The 24,712-nt window shown below is 38.8% G+C and overlaps 1 protein-coding gene across 1 annotated transcript in view; it reads right to left on the bottom strand.

Annotated features, from left to right (window-relative positions):
* The window catches only part of LOC124717036 (serine/threonine-protein kinase minibrain), a gene marked incomplete at its 5' end in the record, with an annotated part of 140,232 nt that overhangs the window by 31,938 nt on the left and 83,582 nt on the right, over positions 1-24,712 (bottom strand). The window contains 5 exons of the mRNA XM_047243691.1: positions 5,164-5,424; positions 14,460-14,606; positions 16,736-17,022; positions 23,033-23,180; positions 23,576-23,764. Coding sequence (XP_047099647.1) covers positions 5,164-5,424; positions 14,460-14,606; positions 16,736-17,022; positions 23,033-23,180; positions 23,576-23,764 — 1,032 coding nt within the window. The remainder of the gene's footprint in view (positions 1-5,163; positions 5,425-14,459; positions 14,607-16,735; positions 17,023-23,032; positions 23,181-23,575; positions 23,765-24,712) is intronic.

The raw sequence follows: 24,712 nt of genomic DNA, 5'->3' as shown, positions 1-24,712 counted from the left end.
GGGCTGCATCTTGTGGTCTAAATTCCTTCCAACAATAATTATTCATTGTTCAAATTTCATTCCCCTTTGAAAAAGATTCTGGCTAGAACAGGCCGAGACCGAGGTCATGTGCGCGTGAGTTTTGTGTGTTTTATTGTAGGAATGTGTATGTGCACTGTGCTTCCTTTCTGGAGAAGACTGTCTGAAAATTTATGTGAACACTCATTCCGTCATACCTGCTTTGTGCTCTGCATGTGAGTAGCAATCTATCCGTTTCACAGTGGAGTTATCCCCTCATGAACTCATGAAGTTTGTTGTAAATAATCCACTGCACTTTAATAGGAATAATGATGTACACAATTAAAATACTAGAAGAAAGAAATGGCATTCATTACGCCACATTAAGGTTGTCTACACCACAAACAGGAGTTCACAATGCTGCAACCAGAAGTTTGGATCATTTACCCATAGATATAAAATGCCTGACAGACGTAACAGTAGTATTTGAAGTGAAACTGAAAACATTTCTCTTTGATAACTACTCCTATTCCACAGAAGATTATCTATTACTGTAATGTGTAAATGCTGATTAGTAGGAATTACTGATTACTAACATCTGCCTGTCTACAACTAAAAAATGAAAAAAAAACTAAGAAATGATCAGCAGGGAGGCATATTTCCAAAAATAAAAAAAACCTCAAACTTGTTCAAAATCATTATGAGTTTACTTTTGAATTTCAAAAGTAAAATCAAGCAGATGATCAAAGTAGATGTACATTCCAACTGTGCCATGTTTGGTTATTCCCAAAAAAGTGACGGAGTTACTGGCAAGAAATATTCCGGGAAAAGAAGCAAATAGGCTACTGTTGAAAAGGTAGGCCTATATCTTATTCTGGTTACGCAATCACAACTAAAAAAATTACTTAGGGGCATGTTAAAGCAAAATATCCATTTTATGGGGTCTTAAGCTTTTGAGATCATTCCTTGGTCACATTTATAGAAGTCCACAATGCTGGAAGATTTTTTAAAAATTATACCTTTTTGTACCCTGTAAATTGCTATTATATGCCACACACTGGATGAAGAAGCATCATAGCAGTGAAACTAATGCAATTACAGTCTAATAAAACAAGAAGAACTCTATCCTGCATGGATATATATTTCTATGCAGTTCTGTTTATTGGACATTTCAATAATCATTCATTTTTACTGACATGCACAAGATACGAAAGCATGCCTTGCTTCTTTCTCATTCCACACATTTGTGGGCTAACTAAGAACATGTAGGTAAGTTGCTTTTTTTTTTCAGGCATGAGCACTGAAAATGTAGTGCATACAAGTTGAAAATCTGACTAACACAAACCAATACCAGTAAGCAAACATGCATTAGTACTGGAGTTCCAGCCTCATTTGCTATCGATGCAAATTTAGTAAAAGTTGAAAAAAATGCACTATGGAAGCATCATTATCGTGTCACATCCTTCCCTTTTTCATTATTTGAAATGCACCAAGAAAAACAAGTTACATTAATGAGGCCAAATGCATCAGTTAGCAAAGCAAATATACATTCAAGAACATAAAAACGTTCGAAATTGTCTATGTTATTCATGCATGTGCTATATTTTTAGTGTTTAAAACAGTTATTGCACGCACACAACATAAATAATGAACAATAGGCAATTGTACACAGTAGTCTGCTAACATTTTGGGCTACTTAAAATGGTAGCAGGTCCCGCCCACTCTGCCTTCAAAACAATGTACAGTGTAAGTCTGTAGTACCATCTGCCTTCTTTTCCTGCCTCCACGATTTAGCCCCTGCATCCTTGACAGACTAACAGAAACAGCTGACAGAAGAAACCATTGTGGTCATCTAGAGCAGCACTAATTTGTCCCCTCCCATTTTTCTTTCATTCAACAACACTTCTCATACTTGGCACAAAAATGACCCACAATATCTATTACTTCTTTTGAATTATTGTAACTATCAGATACAACAACAACAGTAATAATAATCAATAGAGAATCTCCTTTGTGCAAATCGTAGTTAATTTATTTTAATTATCATTCATTTGTATATTAAAAGCTGGTGGGAGTCAAAAATTACAACTAGTTTATAAATAACCACAGCTGCATGTGCAGTTACTGTAACTGAGCCAGTATTTGTATTTCTCTAAATACTGTTTCGCAAATTAGATAAAGTTTTACTGCTTCCATCTATATTCCTTTTTAATTCATTTACAATGTTTTAATAATTCAAAGGTGATGACACAGAAATGATGATAAACAATAGTCAACATTTAGACACTAATTTAAAAACTGTTATATTCAAACTGTTCATCCAATAAGGACATAAATATGACTAAATATGTACACAGATGAAAATTCAGAAATTTTCTAACACCTGCACATTTAGCGTCGTGTGCAAATTCACGCTTACAGCCGCTGTCGAGACCAACGTTTCATCTTGGTTAATGCCATTGAAGAAAATGCTTGCTCACGCACTTAAGCTGATGTGATAAATAATTGTTAAACTGTAATGTTCCTGCAGGATCTGCACTCAGACATTTTCAAGAGACATAGACTTAAATTCATATCAAAGTGTTCTATCACTTAAGAGTTGTAGAGTTGTATTAGCTGTTCCTGTTCTACTGTCGACAAGTAGTATGTTACGACCAAATCAAAAGCATTGTGGATCCAGTCATTCTCAGATGCAGTATCTGAAAATTTATCATTGAACTGCTGACAAAGAATTTTTAGATGTATTACACCAATTCTACTAATCCTACCTACACCCAACTCATTTTACTTCATGAAATCATCCAGAGAAGAAAACATCTTGCAGTTAACCCTGGGTTTTCCAAAGTCCGCGTTTACTCTTGAACACAAACATTTTCTCACTTAGCAAAATGATATTACTATTTTGGCCTCAAAGTGATAAATTAATATAATTTAGTTTCTCTAGTGTCAGCCAAGTAGCACAACATTACAAGCCATTTCTCATCCAGAAACAGAGGCACGACTGTACGATTGCTGTTCGGCCCCACAATGTGACGAAGAACTTTACCACAAGACATCCAATGTACTTACATGTGTAATACAGGACCATCGATTAGTACAATCTATCTCCTCATGAAGAATACAGAACATCCTACATTTTAAAGCCCATGCTTTTACAAAATTTACAGCACTGACTGCATCGTTCATCACTTTGTTGACTTTAGGTTGTACTACTTTAGAAGATAATTCCTCCCATAGGATCACGGGATGTGTGAATTTTACAAAAGGAGAACAGCACATTCACGTGTCATGAAGCCTTTTTTAATTCAAGTAAATTAAATGCTGCCTGCTGCCGCATCGATACATATACCAACACTATTTGTCCGTGACAGATTCTTCTCAACAAAAGAAGACTCTCCAGAAAAATAAATAAAATAGCTTCACCTGTCGTCCTCCCTTTCAGAGCTTTACAAAGTAAAAAGTCCTCATGAATCTCATTTTCATAACAGTAGTGTACAAAAAGAAGAAACTGAGTGAAGATTTCTGATACCAATACTGGTATGAAGTTACGGTGCGAATTTCAAGCTATCGTAAAAATGGGGTAGCAACTGATTTTTCATGTCAGTGGCTACTGCATCAATACAATGAGCCATGTATCATCTAAGAGTGAGACTGACTTCAGACTCTCACCAAACTTTTCTCCGTGCACAATTTCACACATTTTGGCGGCTGCACGAAAAAGTGATTTCTCGCCAATAATGCGTAGTGATCTGGATTTCACAATTAAGTAGGATACCTCTTGAGATGTTATTACAGCTTTCTTAGGAACTGATACTTAGTTTTTTGTTTGTTTGTTAGGAATGTGACATTTACTTTTAGTTTTGCTTATGACACTTACAAAATTCGATAGATTTACTTATACGGTCTGAATGTCTTGTCTGCAGGTGTATATTTAGTTTTATAGGCTTCAGGATATTTTTGGCTAAAATGTCCAAACAAAGAACACATCACGGTTGTTCCTCATTATTCAAGAGAATGCTGGTAAAGCCTAATTTCAGATAATTAACTTCATATTTACACATTTTGATTCTGTGTTTATAACAAATATTGCTGATAGGAACTGAGAAAGACACAAAAGAAGAACGTACTTTGTTTAAATTTGAATCTTTTTCCTTATTAGAAATGCATTCTTTTGAAGGACAACAGAAACTTGCTGAATAGCTTCCACAGTATCACTTGTTACCATCGGGAATCTGCCACTCATACATGGGAATGGCAGAATTTGTATCACTTTATTTTAAATCTGGTTAACAACTTCCTCTGAAGATGCACAAGAATTTGGCTTCTAGTTAACTCAGTTCCTTTGAAATGACTCCAGAAATCGAGAGGACAGTCACAATACCTGTGATTAATAGTCTTGTTTTCCTAGCCACTGTTGCAAGGAAGTCACGGCCACGTCATCTAGTTGCTTGTTGTCATTAGCAATTGTTAAATGTTTGGTAAGTAGCTAACCCTGTGCACGATACGAGACAGGGGCAGTGTGATGGAATATTACCCTCGGCTTTTCTTAGCATTCCTGTTGACAGGATATACTGGTCACTTCTTGTGAGATACTACAACAAATTAATGATGGGGGAGCTTTCTAATTTGGTTCATGGAAATAAGCGTCTGATGCTAGAAATATTTGTTCACCAGAAGTCTTTTTCTTATACTATATGAAATATAAATATTTCAACAAAAGCTGGTGCACCCCCTCAGGCTCAGGGAGGTGTGTCCCCCACTTTGAGGGCAGCTGGTCTAGAGCAATGAGATCATACACATGCTCCATTTGAAACCTTGTGAAACTGTTGTTAGTGTGAAGTAATCTTCAGAAAATGCTATATTCAGTGTTTATCCCAAGCTGGTATGTAGCCTTTGCTTTATGTAAGCTCTAATCACTCAAAGGTATCCTTTGCATTTCCACAATTTCCTCACAAACTAAAACATCGAAATATGAATGAGAAACCTGACGCATAATCTTTCCACATAGAAAGAATGCAGATGGTGTTACTCCAAACTGCTTCATGGGGTCGCACTGGAATGCATACCCAAACATTTAGTACAACTTGTGACAATGTGGCTTTTGTAGCTCACAGCTTTTACTGGTGCTGCAGTTTGAATGCTCGGCCACGTACAATTGCAACTCACCTTGAACTTGAGGTAGTCACTGACAGAGTGGCCCGGCTCGCCGAGCCTCCGACCCCCAGGCCCGCCGTTCTCCACGCCGAGCACGTCGTGTAGCCGGCGTGAACCTGGCGGCCGGTACTTGCGGCCATCCTTCGGCCTACGTAGCACGTAGCTGCCGTCGCCCGGCAGTTTGTCAAAATACTTGCGCGCTTTGTGCGCCTGGTCGAGGAGGTGTTTTGGTGGCATTCCCAGGACTTCGACGATTTTGTTCATTTGATCCACCTGAGAAAGAAGTTCCCATTTGTCACAGAATGAATTTCAATGAAAACAGAACATTTTGTATTGCTAATTAATTAGGTCAGAAATGCAAGACCACATTAGGACAGGTCTTAGACCCCTCTTTGATTTTTTTTTTATATATATATATATATATATATATATATATATATATATAAAAAAAACAAAGATGAGGTGACTTACCGAACAAAAGCGCTGGCAGGTCGATAGACACACAAACAAACACAAACATACACACAAAATTCAAGCTTTCGCAACAAACTGTTGCCTCATCAGGAAAGAGGGAAGGAGAGGGGAAGACGAAAGGAAGTGGGTTTTAAGGGAGAGGGTAAGGAGTCATTCCAATCCCGGGAGCGGAAAGACTTACCTTAGGGGGAAAAAAGGACAGGTATACACTCGCACACACGCACATATCCATCCACACATACAGATCCTTAAGGTAAGTCTTTCCGCTCCCGGGATTGGAATGACTCCTTACCCTCTCCCTCAAAACCCACTTCCTTTCGTCTTCCCCTCTCCTTCCCTCTTTCCTGATGAGGCAACAGTTTGTTGCGAAAGCTTGAATTTTGTGTGTATGTTTGTGTTTGTTTGTGTGTCTATCGACCTGCCAGCGCTTTTGTTCGGTAAGTCACCTCATCTTTGTTTTTATATATAATTTTTCCCACGTGGAATGTTTCCTTCCATTATATTGAATCATATATATATATATAAAAGTTCTTTTGGTGCCTGTTACTACGATATATATCTTCGATATGCTAGTGTACTATGCGCATGTTAGGCAGCTGAGGTTTCACAGCAAGGCGCAGGGGAGGACAGATGCCACGCTTAAGCATTCTCCATCCCCACCTACGAAAGTAAATAAATTATGATCTTCACAAGTGAAACTCAAATCTATCACACAAACAGACATATCAACATAACAGCAATCTCAACAAGTGGATATCAATGAATGACAAGTGTGTTGAGTAATTGTCAATGGCTCCTACACATCTATCCTAATAAATAGGGCCTGAAGATGGCACAACGAAGTGCCGAGACTGGTAGCCTACACAATACAATAAAATAACATCTGAAAGTACATGGCTGTTGCTGAATTTTATTGACATTGACAATTACTTCACCAGCCGACAACCCCTGGCCATGCTGGACCAACAGACTGAGTGCATCGAGTCGTGTGTGTGTGTGTGTGTGTGTGTGTGTGTGTGTGTGTGCGCGCGCGCGCGCGCGCGCGCGCGCGCGCGCGCGCTTCCGCACACATGTGCGGGTGCAGGATTGCCTTCTAAATGCCTGGATCAATTTCAAATTATTTGTCACAAGAACAGCAGACATCACAAGTAACAGTACTATGGGGTTTATAACCTCCTAGCACCAACATGAGCAGCGAAATGGGCAAAAACATATTTTTGACAGCCCCTGGCATATAGGCTTCCTGCACTTCAGGCACACTGTGTGATAACTAGAGGTCTCAAAAATATGGCATTTGGCTTGCTAATACTCGTTTGAGCCCACCATGCTTGGGCATGGCTTCCCGAGTATGAAAGCTTGAAGCGGGCAGGCTGCAGTTGAACAAGGCGCCGTGGGGAGGGGAAGGCAGAGATTGTCTGGTCCTCTAACTGCACTGTTGTAGTGACTGTTTTAGTAATAGCTCTTTTTGTCTCAAGCTAGTCTCACGTCTGACATATTGCCACCAGCTGATGGAACTACACTCAGATCAATTTACTTATGCTGTAGACATATACTTGTGGGTGGAGTGTCTAACCACGGTATCATTGTGATCCAAAAAGAAAGTAGCTCGCTTTACACAATTATGAAAATTAGGAGAGAGTTTTGAGCTTCACAGGACAACTATGCAACTACTGACTTTCATAACGATGGTCTGTCTCATAATGAAAAATCACATTGCCGTTTTTTATAACTCCATCTGATTTATTGATTTAAATATACATATGTGAACTTGATCACCTACAAAAGTAGACATCTGACAGAAATACAATGATCTCCAATTTATTCCCCGAATGGCTCATTTTGGATCAAATTTGCCTCGTCCATCAGAGACAATCTTCCATACTGCACTAAAGTCTCTTTTACTAGTCACATATAAGGCTGGAACACAAAACATTATTTTCGCTAAATTACACAGCTTACGAAAGAGACTATGGTTACACTTTCACTCCTCTAGTGGATCTTCGTCTTCACTAAAATCCATTCAAGTCAAATGCAAGTCAACCTAATACTTAGATTTAATATGACATGGCCCACAGTATAGGCATTCCAAAAACAGACTCAATTTTTTTGGCTGATGAGAACGATTGACATTCTCTCAACAGTCCTAAATAAATATTTACAAGCACCATAAAAACAGAGAAGATATTACTGCAATATTATAATTTTGTTCTAACTCGCCAGTAATTGATATTTCAGCACCCATTTGACACTAAGTATTTAGCGTCTCCTCTCTATCAGAAACAGACATCATTTCCAAATAATTGTAAGTGCAACATCCAAATTTTAACTTTCTCATCTTAGTATTTACAGTTAATAGGTGACAATATGACACTGTACTGTCAAAATACCGGTGACACTGAAACTGGTGATTTGCAATTAAGTGCAATTTTCATTTGCTGGACACAGTAATTTCAGTGTGCCTCTGCACCTTCAGCCCTGTATTACAATGACTTTTCAGTTTGTGCACTCATAATGAAATGAACTCAATTGTTGGAAACTTCTCACCTTTCAGCATTCCTAATGCATCTTTGAATGACTATAAAAAATGCCACAAGTTCTTTTACAGTGTTGTTGTCGTGACCAGTAAGTTTTTCACAGATACCTCTCTTCAACACAGCCTAACTACAGACTGTAGCATTCTAAACAAGCCGTTCCAGATACTATCTGTTTATTGCTTCACGTTTTTCTGTATCAAATTTATGTCTTCAATTTGTTCATGAAACGGACAGAATCTTTGGCAGCAAAACTTGCAGTATAAGCTGCTAAAACTCATTTATCAAATAGTCATCACTCGATGTGCCATACCGTGTTTCAGGACTGGGTAATGCAAGCATAATGCTGAAGGGATTTCAATGCCTTGCATATTTTACAGCCTTGGTCAGTGACAAATTAAATCTTATTAAAATGCTGAGGATTTACTACTACCAATTTGAGTAATGTTTCTTCTAAGTAGTTCTTAATATATTTCCCAGATTTTTTTCTTCTCAGAAAAGGGAGTTGTCACCAATACCACATTTTGCAGTGCCTAATCTTGATGAGCAAAGTGTCCAGTAATAGAGATAGCTAACACATTTTCCAATATGTTGGGTTCCTATATCTGCTGGACACCAACAAGCAATCTTGCCTATGGTCTTGATAATGCTGGAAATCATACTCACTTGTATTTAAATGACCTGACCTTCAGTGTTTCATGCTACTGTCATAGGATGAAGCCAAATGTTGGAGACACCTATATGTCCCAAATTGGAATTGACATTACACGCTCCTGACATAAAGGGCAAATTGCTACACCTTATATTAATGTAAATGGACAAAGATCTCTGCACACATATCCACACAACTTGTTAATTATTGTAGGTTTCACTGAAACTAGTAATACTTTAGAACCTACACTTCGCTACATTCTGTAGTGTTCTGCAGACATGTGCCTTCAGATGTGAGGTGGCAAATCTGTAAAACAGGAGAGCAGAGCACTTGGCGCAGTACATGTAACCGATATCCTTATCAGTCACTAATGAAAATATATCCTAAATATTGTTACAACCACTGTCCTTTGGATTCATTCCTTCAAATCAAGTTTCAAGTTCAGACTCTCCTTCATCTCAGCTTCATGTGCCATGATCCTACAGTGGGTGACTAACTGGCACTACGGTAACTACAGCAAATGGTCGGGCAATTCAAAAAATACCCAGAACTATGTTCACAACTTGAGTGAGCATAAATGTCAGATGAAGACCTCTAGTGGCAACAGTATGGGTTTGCCAACTCAACCTGTTTTGAAGGGCAGTCTATATGTCGGGCAATAAATGGTTACAGGGTCCTGACATGTAGGCTGCCCTGCATGACACAAATATTGTGTTAAATTGGTACTAGTCTACTTTATCAAGCTGCTTTGCATGTATGTTAAACAAATAAATTATTTTCAAGGCCCTACTGCACTGCCCGGCCTGCAGGACAGATGTGCTGTGATAGTAGTATCAGCCTGCTTTACTGAGCTGTACTGCAGGGGTTACCCAAGCCGATCAGCACAGTTGGAGACAGACTGAGATGGACAGAGGAGGGGACGAGGGAGAGACGCACGATGCAGGAGGAACACGAAGAAGGGTGGTGGACAGATGGAAGAAGAGGAAGTGGAGATGAAAAGAGAGAGGGGGAGAAGGAGATAGAGGGAGGAGGTGGATGAAATGGGCTAAGAGAGGGGGGAGGACCAGATGTAGTGTGGGGAACAATGGAATGAAAACAATCAACTGAGTCAGTTGCTGGAAAACAATTGACTCGTACGGCTATAGCTTTACATATCAGTTGATTTATTCATTCATTCTTTTGAATGAGTCCTGCCTGTGATAGCAACAGAATGGAAACAAGTGAATCAGTCAGTTGTAGCTTTACATGTCAGTTGTATTAATATGTTTCATTTCTTTTGAGTGACACCGGGAACAAGCAAATGAAAACAGTCGACACAAACCAGTGGTATTTTGCATACTGAACAAGTTATTCATTCTATCTTTTCGAGTGAAACCGTCTGTAATTTTTCTGTCGGTTGACACATGTATTCATTTGTTTATGAAACTGAAACCACTGTTTAGTCATTTAGTTGACTGATTTATCCAGTTATTCTTCCGAGTGAAACCATTCTGTAGTGCTTTTATCAGGCTAAGTACAGCAATGGTGTACAAAACAAACTGGGGGTACATATACCCTCAGAGGGTAGCCACAATTCCAGGCATACATGAAGACATCTCAGTGGGTACACCAAAGTTAAAATAAGCACTATAAATACTCATTTAATTACGTACTGAAAGACTAATTCTTCTTTCCACCAACTGAAACTGATATACGAACTGCTGTGTATTAAATTGTTCCACGTGCAATTAACACCACATAACTAATAAAGCTTCATAGAGAGTACAGAATTGAGCAAGCACAAAGGTTCTGTGAAGAAGAAAGGATACATGCCAGATTTTTGTGACTGTTTGCATCCTGTTTTACTGAAAAGATGCGATGACGTCCATTAATTAATTATACAAAAATGTACTTAGCTAGCTAACCCCTAAGCATCCCAAATGCCCCACATAAGCATTCTGCTGTTGCCAGTGCCAGGGTTCCAGCCGGTGTAAGGAGGTGGCGCGGCGGCTATTCGCTGCTATCACAGGTCCTGGCACTGTTACACGCCACTGTTCCAGCTTTTGACGCCAGCTGCAACCTCGGCACTGGCAGCAGCAGGGAGAGGCTATAGGAGCAGTACCACATGCACGCCCCAAAAGCCACCCCCCCCCCCCTCACCCCCCCCCCCCCCATGGGAAAGGGTGTGAAAAAAAGTGTAATCACTCAAACACAGAGACTGAATGAAAACATTCATATAACAGCCACAGTCAACAGAGGCTTGTGTAAGTTGGTAGTCTCATATTGAATGAAACCATTCAAACCTGGTCAGTGAGTGAAAACATTCAAATAACGGCCAAAACTAACAGAGACTTGTTTCAGGCAGTTGTCTCACAAAGAGAAAGAGAGAGAGAGAGAGAGAGAGAGAGAGAGAGAGAGAGAGAGAGAGAGGAGGAGGAGGAGGAGGAGGAGGAGGAGGAGATACACAGATAGAGGTGGGAGAATGAGATGGACAGACAGAGAGAAAAAGCAGTAGATACAGAGAGGAGGAGGAGGAGGAGTGTTCAACATACTTGTCGAGCATACACCTGGATGTAGCCACAAGGAAAAGGATAGAGTAAATATGAAATGTATTCTCAAGTATCTGAACAGAACCTATCTAACAGCAAAATAGTACACAAAAGTCTCATAAACACTATGTTCTATCAGTTAAGTGGCTCCAGAAAGTTTCAAATTCAAGGAACGTTCAATTTTTACTTGTTTGCATTTTAAAAATCTACAGTCATTTCCTTTCAAATGATATATAATTATTCATTTTTGAAATATGTTCTGCATGGGTGTGATCCACTATGGCACTGTTAAACTGCTATCAAGTTTTGGACTCATGAATCTACATGCTCCTCATGTACATTTTAGTGATGTGAGAGAAAATAAGCATTACAAAATAAGTATTGTGGTTAACTTGTGATAATTCCATACACATCACTCACTCGATTATCATACATTTCACGTTTATTTACTCTTTCGTAATCCTGAAAATATTCATAGTGAACTCTGTTCATCGAAATCTCTGTTTTATTGAAGGAAAATCCTGGGTAAATGTAGAGTGACTAGAAATCCTCTGAAGCCTTTCAAGAAAAGGAGAAATTTTGGAAAGCCAAAATTAGGTGCTATTACTATAAACAATAAAGACGATAACTGAGCATGTGAACTTAACCTTACTGGTACACCTGCCCATTTCAGTGAAAGTGAGAAAGAAAGTACTTCATAGAAGAAGCTTGGGTCAGTTACCGAAAAATATGAATTTTTTTTGGGCGAATCAAATGGGAATGAAATACTTGATATGTCAGTTCTCAATGGAATTTCTGCAAACTGTGTAGATGTACTCAATGTAGTGAAGTCAATATGGATCTCTATATAAAAACTGACGTAGGACTTGCCAGTGATATGGAACTTAACTGCAGTAAGTGTTCATACGTGACCACCTTTTGGAAGTGTGTTGCAGTAACTCCAAATGAAGAAAATGGTAGCAAAATCTATGAACACAATATTAAATTTTTTTACGCCATGTGCACAGTTGGTAAGGGTGCTACTGCAGGTGCAGTTTTCTATGGCATGATGACTCTTGCAAATCCCACAACCAAGTTTACAAACTACAATACATTTACAAGTTTACAAACTACAATAGATTTATAGGGTCTAAAGTAGTAAATGTTTGTATAGAATCAACAAGGAAAGCTGTGGAAGAGGCAGCAATAGAAAACAGTGGTAATAGAGACTTGACTGAGCATTCAATGGTACCTGGCATAACGGGGACACATATCTCTTCATGGTGTAGTATCAACTGCCAACACATATACAGGGAAAGTTTTAGACGCAGCAGTAATATCCAAATATTGTTAAGTATACACGAAAATAATTGCATAGCTAACACTTAGTGGCAGTAATGGAGGAAGGGAAGTGGCTGGTGTTTCTAGTATATTTCAATGTTGTGTGATAAAGTGTGATATGTGAATTACCTTGGTGACGGTGATTCTATAAATTTCAAACATATTCAATAACTGAAGCCCTATGGTGATGATGTGGTGCACAAATTTGAGTGTATTGGACACACAGAAATGAATGGGATCAAGACTTTGGCAACCGAAAGCTTCATACAAAAAACAAAAACTCAATGATGGTAAAGGGTTGGATGGGAAGGGACGATTAACTGACAGTGTAGTTGACAAAATACAAAACTATCATGAAATAGCTATTAGACAAAACGCACACAGTGTCGATGAAATGAAGAAGGCTGTTTGGACTCTTTTTTTCAGCTGATGAAATTCCCCATCATTACTTGTGTCCCAAAGCAGAAAACAGTTGGTGTAAGTTCAACATGGGATTGCTAACTGGTGAAGTGTACACTCATAAACACAGTCTGCCTGATGCAGTAATGGAGGTAATATAACCTATTTTCAGAGACTTAGCAGCACCTGAGCTACTGAAAAAGTGGGTTCATGGAAAAACTCAAAACCCAAAAGAAAGTGTAAATAGTGTTAAATGGTCAAGAATCCCTAAGACTGTGTATGTTGGGATAGAAACACTTCACTTTGGTGCATATAATGTGTTGCTACTTCCAGTGATGGCAACATTGTAAGGTGCAAAGTATTTTGAAATATGGAAATGAAGATAGGTTTCAACATGGTACGAACAATGCTTGCTTTAGACAAGGAATGTCTTCCAGCTGCTGACAGGGCTGTAAATAGCCTAAAAATACAAGCCAGAATAAACTGGAGGAGGACAAAGAGTAAGCTGGAGGAGGAGTTTGCAGAAGATAAAGATAATCCATCCTATGGACGTTGAATGCATAAAAAGGTAATCCAAACTTTGTCGCTTGATTCCCAAAAGTTTCATTTTTTCATACAAATTACGCGAGTTTTCCCAGGATCTACCAAACCAATTTGCTTCAAATTTTCAGGAAATGTTACATAGACCCTTTTGCATAATTTAGCACAGCCTTTTTCCAAAAACCTGTATACTGTTGAATTTATAAACAAAATATGGCACAAAAAAGTAGTGAATCTTCATTACAATAGCAAAAACTAATCTCTAGGAACTGAATTAAATTTTTAAAAAAACCTGTGTTAAGTTGTAGCCAATACTCCAATAAATAACCTGTAAAAATTTCGACTTCCTAGCTCAAATACTTTCTGAGAAAGCGATATTTTAACGTCGGAAAGATAGTACTTTCTGAAGCTCATTAAGCACACTGTACTTGTAAATAGTAGGCACTTTTTATAAATTGGTAATATTAATACCTTTGGTGATTAATAAACACAATTTTTCAACAATTTTTAATTTCATTTTGTAAAAATTAAGTTCTTCATTTCCTACACAACACACACACACACACACACACACACACACACACACACACAAAAAAAAATTACTTCCGGATATTGCTATGCCGGTTGACACAACCAGCTAAGCAGTTTTCAGAGTTTTCCAAATGCCTGTCTGCTCCTTTATGTATATAGTTTACCCTCGCACACATTTCGTAGGCTTTCATGGATTCTTTATCAATGTGCTTCCTTTGTCGTCTTTTTTATGAAGTGTCACCAGTTGTTTACATTTCTTTTATGCAACATCTTCATTTCACTTCCCTAACCAGTAGTACCATCTGCGTACCACATCAATGGCAGCAGACTCACCTCGTTGGCTCCACTGAAGAGTGGCTCGCCAGTGTGCATCTCGACCAGAATGCAACCGAGGCTCCACATGTCGATGGCGAGGTCATATGGGATTCCTAGGAGCACCTCGGGCGACCGGTAGAACCGAGACTGGATGTACTGGTATATCTGAAAGTCACACAACAATTTTTGATATACATATGAGAAAACAGTTTGTGTAATTAGTTTCAGGAAAAGTATAAACAGTAACTTTTATGATCAATACAAAACAAAATAAAACTACTGATCACTAGATAAGTTTTGCGGAATTAAAGGAATATTCCACTGGTGAGCTCGAAGAAGAAAAGCTCTCTGTAAAGAGTGTGAACCAGTTTACACCAATCTTTAGCTTCTCTGCATAATGACAATGGATACAAGGGAAAAAACTGACAAACCCAAGAACTCTGTATATTAAACATACTATTAGAAATGTATTGTTTATTACTCTTACTCACAATGTTAGCAATGTTGTGGCAATGGACAGAAGTTGAAATGATTATGCTTCCTTGCACTGCTACAATTAATATAGGACACATACTTATCCAGGTACACAATGTTTCTCCAGAAATCAAATACACTTCTGTCCAGATACTATACATCAAGACATGAATTTCAGTCTGACCTTAGTCTATATTTCAGAACATTGCCTCGTTCATCTCTCATCTTGTCTGTGCCTACAACTGTTCCCTCCCAGCTCTTTCCAGAGACCAGTTAATTGTTCCTGTACGTCTTATTTTATGTGCCTCCATTATGTACCACATTCATGTTTGTAACATATTAGGCTTTCCCAGAGTGAATAGCAGATTTTGTTTTCAGATCTATAGGCACACAATTTCATTTTTAGTCACGATATCTGGGTGACTCTTGCAATCATTTATTTCGGATACAATGAGTAATGGAGAGACACATGTTAAAACTGTCACCGCAGTGTCTTACAAAGGTGATTGAGCAGGTCATTGAAAAAAGAAAAGCAAAGTTCCAGTCTTAAATGCCGGGTAGTTTTGAGTAAGAGAAAGGAAGATTGGGATTTTGATGTGTCGGCAGCTGGGCCAACACCTTGTAGATCGAGATGGCTGAAAATGCACGCTAGACTAACGCAAACGGGCGTGAAGTACTGGAACAGGCTACGTAATTAATGCTACGAAGAAAAGTACGTAGCTGGATTAATACTTATCTTTAATCAATCATTGTGGTACATCGCTCTTGACAATACACAGGAGACTTTAATTACAATCACTGTAAGGCTAATGGCGCCTTGCTAGTTCGTAGCCATTAACTTAGCTGAAGGCTATTCTGTCTCTCGGCTAATGAGAGAGAAAGGCTTCGTACATCTAGTCGGTAGCTAGGTCGTCCGTACAACTGGGGCGAGTGCTTGTTCGTATCACGAGACCTGCCTTGTGGTGGCGCTAGGTCTGCGATCACACAGTGGCGACACGCGGGTCCGACATGTACTAAATGGACCGCGGCCGATTTAATCTACCACCTAGCAAGTGTGGTGTCTGGCGGTGACACCACAGATTTAATGTCCTGTAAATGTTGAGATTATTAGAGAGTGAACACAAGTATGGAGAAGGGCATTGGCTGTGTACTTTCGCAAGAATCATCCCAGGATTCCCCTTAAGTAGGTGATTGGTAGGTCAGGAATTTTCATCACTGTCCTCCCAAATATGAGTCCAGAGTATCACTCAGTTTTGTGAAGAACTAGAGCTTTTTATCTTGCTGAAGTTCTCTCTCTCTCTCTCTCTCTCTCTCTCTCCCTCTCTCTCTCCCCCCTCCGTCCCCACAGACCCATCAAAGTGTAGTTCTCTGCCTTTTCTGCATTTCTTCTTTCATTCATCAAATGCAAGGCAAAGATTTCATTTCTGGTATCACTTTCTTGGAACCCAAATACACCTTTGTACCTCTTCCATTTTTCTAATTTTTCTAAATGTTATTCTGACTGGCAATCTGTAAACACGAATATTAAAATGCTTATCCACTGCTGCTTTTTTAACACGCTCTTATTTCTGTTCTTGAAGCGTAATAGTACTTCCAATGGTCCTTTTTGACACCAGCTCAAACACCCCTTACTCCTAAAAAACTTCCTGTTTCTCAAAGTGAATTTAATAACTCCAAACCCAAGTCTCAATTGATGCTGACTTGCTCAAATTCAATGCATCCAGGGCTCTTGCAAACTCCAATTAAGGCTTAGCTTACATTATCCAAACTCTTTACTAGGCACGACACTTGTCAACAAATTGGTCGATCGACTGACTTACCCTCTGGCCCAGCTGGCACGAGCTGCCGAAGTCCACGATCTTGATGGCGGACCTCTTGGGGTTGCACAGGAGGATGTTCTCCGGCTTGAGGTCACAGTGGATGATGTTGAGCTCCGGAGTTGACAGGAAAAGCAGTGCCGTGCACAGCTGCTGCGCAAACTTGCGCGTCAGGTTGAGTGACACACCGCGGAAGTTTGTGTTCCGTAGCAGGTCGTATAGGTTGTACGACAGCAGCTCGAACACCAGGCACAGGTGGTTGCGCCACATGAAGTGCCTCTTCAGTTTCACTGCGGATTACCCAAACACGTACTTACTCAGATTGCTGTCATATACGTCACTGCAATATTTAAACACAGGCACTGTGGGCTGCTACAGAAACAAAATACAGCACGATTCTGATTATACAGGTGCCACTTGCCTGGCTTATGGATTACCCATGCATAGTTTGGCAATTTTTAAAAAATAAAATAAGAACCAAGCCTTAAGTACTCTATTATAATTAGGGCAAATATTTTTGTTTAGAGTAAGAATTCCTGATTGTAGCAAACTTGATTATAAATATATCCACAAGTCGTTAAATATCCAAGTCTATGAATTCGTATTTGAGTTGCTGAGTGACAAAGCTATAGTGAACAAAGTGAGCTCCACTGAAGAAGAGAGCATAGAAGAGGTGATTGAGGAAAGCACTGTCACACACACCAAGGCCCTGAAATGCATATTTCTGTCACTAAAGTATACAGGGCAAAATTTGTTTCATATGCTTTGACTCAAAAATGAGAACTGTCATCAGGAAAAACTAAAAGAGAACTGTCATCAGGAAAAACTAAAAGAGATCAGAAACAGGAAAAATTGGCCAATTATTTCTTCAAATTGAACTGAAAGCAAGTGATATGAAATACAGTGTGTTTTTAATGTAATTCTGTAAATAAGTCATCAGTTTCTGGCAAGTAGTGAGTACAAAAGGCAGTCAGCTTTCAAATGTGACATGTACCATGTTTTGTAAATACTGTAGATAGCAGATTCTGAAAAATGTGTATTTTGGATTATCTGTGTCTTTTGGTGATCTGTGTGGTCTCGAGTCTCTTTTATCCACCATAATCGTGGGTCTGGTGTACCAGTAGAAACAAAGAGTACGTCAAAAGCTATACTAGGGACCATCGAAAGCAGTAACAGAAGGGTAGGTCACTTCTCCCACTCCCAGTCTCCCCTCCATTTGTAACAACCAATCAAGCTTTCGGCCTAGTCTGTGACTAAGCTCACTGTTGACACAGTGTTATTTCTGTCAAGGGTGCCATCCCGGTAACGTATTAAAAATAAGCTCACTGTTGACACAGTGGGGTGGCATCCCGGTAACATATTAAAAATAAATGGTTACCAAACAAATACCCATCATTAACACAGTTTATGAGGAACTACTGCACTTCATTCATGCTGCTGCTGGCACGGCTATGCAGCTTTGTTGCTAGCCACTATCCAGCATTTTTTTATGTGTGCACTGCACAGAAGTGTATGTTTGGGAATAGAGCAGTGATTCTCATCTGGTAGTATTGCTATTTTTGTTTGTGAGTTAAGATGACTGAGTTTCATAACACACACAGAGCCAAATAAAGGACATCATATACAAAATGTATGAATTTCCTTGTGATCTTAAAGACAGTGCCAGAAGAGACGAAATCTTATTGTTACCGCTCAATGTAACATCTAAGGTGTGTGGTATTTCACTTTGAAAGGAACAGAGAATATTTGCAGGGGCATGAGAAATAGAAACTTGTGGGTAAGAAATGAAGCTTCACCCTCCAAGAAGAGATATTAGTGGAAGTAGTCAAATTTTATGACCATGTTGAGTAGCCTACAGTGCAAAAGGGAGCAGACATTTTAAGCAGCAAGGCTGCTTTCACACAGAGTTGCCATTTGAGTGGAAGAATTCTGACATCTTTGGGATTTAGGTACAGAAAATTCAATGATGGAAGACACATTCTGATGGAGAGACAGATTGCAGCAGCTGGGCCTACTCTTCTGAGAAAAAGTACAGCTTCAGAAAAGAAAATCATTGTCACCCTATTATTTATCTTGGTGAGATCTGGCTCAATATAAATCACACCAGAAAGTACTTCTGGCAGGATTGAAAAGGCAATGACAAAGTACTGAAGGGCAAAGGAAATAGATTAAGATAATTCTCATTTATAGTTCCATCTCAGTAGCACATTTTAAATTAGATTACATGTTTCAATCACTCTGGATCATATGTGGTTCTGAGTAGACACGACAGGTTGCTCACCCAACTACTTAAATATGAAGATGATCCAGAGTGATCAAAACAAGTGATTTAATTAAAAATGTGTAACTGAGATGGAACAATAAATCAGAATTATCTTAATTATCTAAAAAGTTGCTGCATCTCTAAAGATGATTATGATGACTATAGTGAAAGGAAATAGACTTACTCTCTCTCAGGTAGTGTCATCTGAATATGGCTTACCAAAATAGAAAAGATAATATTTACATCCTGTAAATCCAGTGATTATCATGAAGAAATGAATAGTGATGTACTTAAACACTTTTAGATCTACTCTGTGGTTTAGAAGAGGATCGTGCGATCATCATGGATAATGCCAGTTATCATTCAAGGAAAAAAGAAAATTCCTAATTTTGCAAGAAACTGCATAATGTCTAGAAGAGAAAAGTGTTTCAATTTCAGGCTGCTACACAAAAGTGGAGATGTTGGAGCAATCACTTACCACTGCCAATATAACACAATAGAAAATGTGGGGGCCATACTGAAAGGAAAAGTCGCATCCAGAAATTCCACATTCAGAATGAAAGATGTACAGAAGAGAAAGAAATTAATGATGTCATGATGGAAGACTACCGTAGATTAAGTGCATACGTCATGCAAGAAAATGACTTTCAGCACGTAGGCATCGAAGAAAAGTTTGTTGAAAGAATTGTCATTACTTCAAATAACACTTCATGTAGTAAAATTCTGAAGGAAGGCATCCACGGGTTCACTGAAACTGACATTTCTCCACATTCATGAAATTTGTTCATCACTGTGGAATCTTTCTGACGTTAGGTGCATTAGGTATGAAGATATTTACCTTTTGGTGAGACACGAAAATTTATGCTGGACCGAGATTTGAACTCCTATTTCCCACTTGTTGTGAGCGGTTGCCTCAACCACTTCGGCTATCCTACATGCCTCCAGGCCAACACAAACTTCTATATGTCACATTATCTATGATCCCAATGCTCACAATATTTCTTGGATTAACGCCACAGGGTTTCAAGAGTACAAATGCATTCAACTGTGATTAAATTTCATAAATTTAGTAACGGTGTTTCTGCATACACTGCTTCTTCAAATAACTCCTCTGATAATAAGACTTAAGAAGAGGACACTTAAATTGAACTCTATTGCATTAAATATTGTTTGTTCCCTTCCCTTCTCAAAGCTATGAGTGCAATTTCCTGATTCTACTCTATTTCCTTGTCACCTTCCTTTTCCTCTCCCCTCCCAAAAATCTATCAATACTGGACAGAACAGCCACCGCGCCTAAGCTCGCATATTAGGAGATGTTACTTGTGGGGAACAGGATACCCATGTTTTCGGCTTTGTACCAAAGTTAAGACTACATGAAAATATAAGGAATGCTTAAAACTTCACATAATCAAAACTGAAATAGCTTTAGAATTTAGCACATGAGCATTAATAATGCACTGGTGGTAAAATACCTTCTAAAGCACATGAGTATACATTAATTTGGAGAGGCTGCTGTTTCCAACAGCATTTTCCTGATGTATAGGTTTGGAGCCATAACATCACTGCCTGTTTCTGACTACAAAATGTTTATTGGAATACACTACCGGCAAGTTTCGGTTATCGTGTGATTTACATGTGAGCACCTTGTGATGCGCTAAGCATTCATGTGTCAGATGGCATGTCCGATGGCATACTTCGATGGGTTGAGCTCGACATGTGAAGGCTGAAGGCTTCTGATTTGTGGCACCTGAGGTATCCCCATACACATGAATGGGGGCAATGTGCAGACAAGGTGAAGGGCAAGCCTTCTGCTCTGCCCCTCCAGATACCACTTTCGCTGCGTGTTAATAACTTGTTTAAGCTATTACATGTGCCTATGCAACTCTACATATAGATTATTGCATGTCAAATAGTCTGGTTTTACAGATATTCCCCACTCCAACATCTCAGATTTTGTTTAAAATTCATATACTTGTTTTCTAAATGATTAACAGAAGATACAAGAATTTCCGGCCTGCAAAATAAATACTTTGTGAATAGGAACCTCTTAAGTGATAGGTGACAGAATGATGACATTTCAAAAATTCTGACCAAGTTTTAGGTACTGTATTTCAGTCAACAATTGTGGTATAGTTTTGAGTACTTTTTCCCTTGCGTTATAGGGTTCTAACAAGTTGTAAACATACAGAATAATCCAAATTCTTCATTTTTCATTCGAGGCTTACTGAGTTATGCATTTACTACTGCTTTCCAAAAAAGTGTGTGATTTGGAACATGTTGTTATAAAATAGGGAAATGTATGACAAACTTCATTGTATTGTTGTAAACATTCAGGGAAAAATGAAATCATGTAGACAAAAGAATGATCTTTCCTATGGTTGTTAACATAAGTTAGGATCAGCTGTTCAGCCTGAGAATTAAGAAGCTTCTACTCAAATCATTGAAGTTTGCAAGCTAGAAATTTATGTACTTTCCTCTAATCATTTAGCAAACCTGCACATAAAAGCTGAACAAAATCTGCGACAGCTGAATGGCAGCCCCTAAACCACTTCACATGGAATCATCCACACACTTTTTTTCCCCTTTGCTCTAAACTGGCCCTGGTAGAATGAATGTTTCTTATTACCACAAAATTCCTTTCTAAAACACTATGTTGATTCACTGAAATGCTTGGAATAACTTTATGATGTTAATCACAGCATATAACAACACAGCAAAAAGATTCTCAAATGCCTCATTGCAGAGCTGTTTCTGGGTGAAGTGAACACAGTACCTGTAAAGTATTTAGTTTTGTAATTCAGATTCAACAAGCACAGTGATAAATGATACCACTCCACACTTCCTTTTTGTCATGCAAATATTTTAATTAAAAAACATACAATATTATGATGAAAATCCTCAATTTCTAATGTGCCAACACATACACTCATTGTTTCTGTTTCTTATTGACACACACTGTGTTGTGCTTTATCAATTTGACTTACATTTGCCTACAGGAGGAGGAGGAGGAGGAGGAGGAGGAGGAGGAGAAAACAAGCAACAAGAACACGAACATAACACTGACCAGAAATGCTTCTGATAACGTGATAAAATGTAGAATAACCATAGGCGTCTCAAAACACACAATACATGAACAATTTGTTAAAAATTTATGTACGAGCGTAATCCCAAAAGTAAGGTCTTCTATTTTTTTATAAGTACGTGGACCTGTTCATATCTACAATGGTTTATATCAGTTTACGGCTTGAACATTTAGCTATTTTTCGACATAATCACCATTTCCGTCAATGCATTTTTGTAGACGCTGTGGCAGTTTTTGTATGCCCATGTCATACCAGCTCGCCACCACGCTGTTCAGAAAGTTATGAACCTCTTCTTTCACCTCGTTGTAGGAGCTGAATCGCTGGGACCACAATTAAAGCTGACAGGTACTGTGAGACTCTGAACAAACTCAAACGGGCAATTCAGAACCGGAGAAGATGAATGTCGAGCAAGGGCATACACATTCTCCATGACAACACTCGCCCACATATCGTTCGACAAACCGTTGCTCTCCATCAACAGTTTCAGTGGAACGTAATCACCCACCCACCCTATAGTCCTGACTCGGTGCCCAGTTCCCTAGGTTAAAAGAACATTTGGCCGAAAAGCGATTCAGCTCCGATGACAAGGTGAAAGAAGAGGTTCATAACTTTCTGAACAGCATGGCGGCGAGCTGGTATGACGTGGGCATACAAAAACTGCCACAGCGTCTACAAAAATGCATAGAAATGGTGATTATGTCGAAAAATAGCTAAATGTTCAAGCTGTAAACTGATGTAAACCATTGTAGAAATAAACAGGTCTATGTACTTAGAAAAAAATAGAAGACCCTACTTTTGGTATTACCCTTGTAAGATAAGTGAATTGTCTATGTTGAAAAACAGTAGTTATACAAAATTACTGGACAATATCAGTAGCTATTGCAAATTTCTCTCTCTACAAGAATAAAGCTATGCATTTACAGAGGCAGATATTAAGATGGTTGGAAAACTTACCTATGTAATACTTGTTGTCTGCATCTGCTTTGTTCATCATTTCCAGCAGCTTTACCTCGATCTGTGCCTGATTGAGGAAAGGCTTCTTATTTTTAATAATTTTAATGGCGACTTGACACTGCTCCTCGTGGTCATACGCTTTGACAACCTTAAATAAGAGAAATGACTATTTGTAGCACAGGAAAGGCTCTTTGGTTTCACATTTGGACTTTGGAAAAAAAAGACACTTAATGTGAAGACTTTCAGAAGTCAGAACTTACACAGAACTCTACAGTACTGGGTAGCAGCAACAAACAACTATGAAATACGTAGCCTGATGGGGATACATGTGATATTGCTACACGTTTGCCTAGCTCTAAGTTCTGTAATCACTTCTAAATCCCACATAGTCACATCTTCATCAGAAATCAAAAATAAACAGTCTCACTAAGTAATAGAAACAGAACACAAGCAGCAATTTGGTTTTACTACACTCAAAGCACTGTCATTTTGTGTAAAGTACAGGAAACTATCAAAACGCAAGGCAGGAAGCTCGACACTTACCTGTCCGAATGAGCCCTTGCCAATGAGAGAGTCAATCTCATAGCGGTCGAGGAACTTCTCGCCATTCTTGATGATGTAATCGTGGTTGTCGTCATCATAGCCGTCGTTGTACAGCTTGCGCTCCTTCTTGTGCGAAGAGTCATCGCCCTGCGTCTGCTGCGCCCGTCGTTTCTTCTTCGCGTAGTACACCTGGGAACAATGGAACGCACTTGTCACTCTTCTGCTTATCTCCCAGATACCAAACTGTCTAACACATTTGTATCAGGCACAGTGTGCTCCGCACAATACAATACACGATTACATAGGTATGATAAATATTCAACAGAGATATTTCGAAACCTGTAAAAAAAAAAACTTCCATCAAAGCTTATACATTTGCACCCAATTCGTATTTGCTATTTTTACTGTTGATTTTAAACTAAATCATGTTTACTTGAAATTAGTGACAATAAGCATTCTGATATCCTAGTTTATGTAAATACTGAAATGCTAAATGAGGCAGGAATGAAAGCAAACAAATGATACAAATCTACATTTATTTTTATTTTTTACAAACCTGGAAATAATGTGTTGAACTTTTAAGCACTCCACGAGGCTCACAGAAAATACCTTGCATTCGTGTTTCGCACAATACAGTACCTCCACTGCACAGGCTCAAACAACAGCATTACTTTCTATTTCCCGAGTAAGACTACCTACAGTAAAGACAGCTGGTAATTAACTGAGTTAATTCTAAAGATTTCATAAAATTATCACACAGACAGCCGAAAAGTAGTGAAACTGGTGGAGAGATTAACTAAGTTTTTTAAATTTATTTTTCTTGAAACTTCCTGGCAGATTAAAACTGTGTGCCAGACCGAGACTCGAACTCGGGACCTTGGCTTGCACGGGCTAGTGCTCTACTAACTGAGCTACCCAAGCACGACTCACGACCCGTCCTCACAGCTTTAATTCCGCCAGTACCTTGTCTCCTACCTTCCAAACTTCACAGAAGCTCTACTGCGAACCTATTTTTCTTGCATTTTTATTATGTGGTGTCATTCAGCCTGCCCTGTAGTATAACATTACGAGGCAGGAACTAAATTACATTTGAAGTATTTCACATAAACATATAGCTTATCATTACACAACGTAACT

The sequence above is a fragment of the Schistocerca piceifrons genome, chromosome 9 (assembly GCF_021461385.2).
Source record: "Schistocerca piceifrons isolate TAMUIC-IGC-003096 chromosome 9, iqSchPice1.1, whole genome shotgun sequence".
NCBI classification, from domain to species: domain Eukaryota; kingdom Metazoa; phylum Arthropoda; class Insecta; order Orthoptera; family Acrididae; genus Schistocerca; species Schistocerca piceifrons.
Note: the sequence above shows the minus strand (reverse complement) of the source record. Positions and strands in the feature narration are given on the sequence as shown.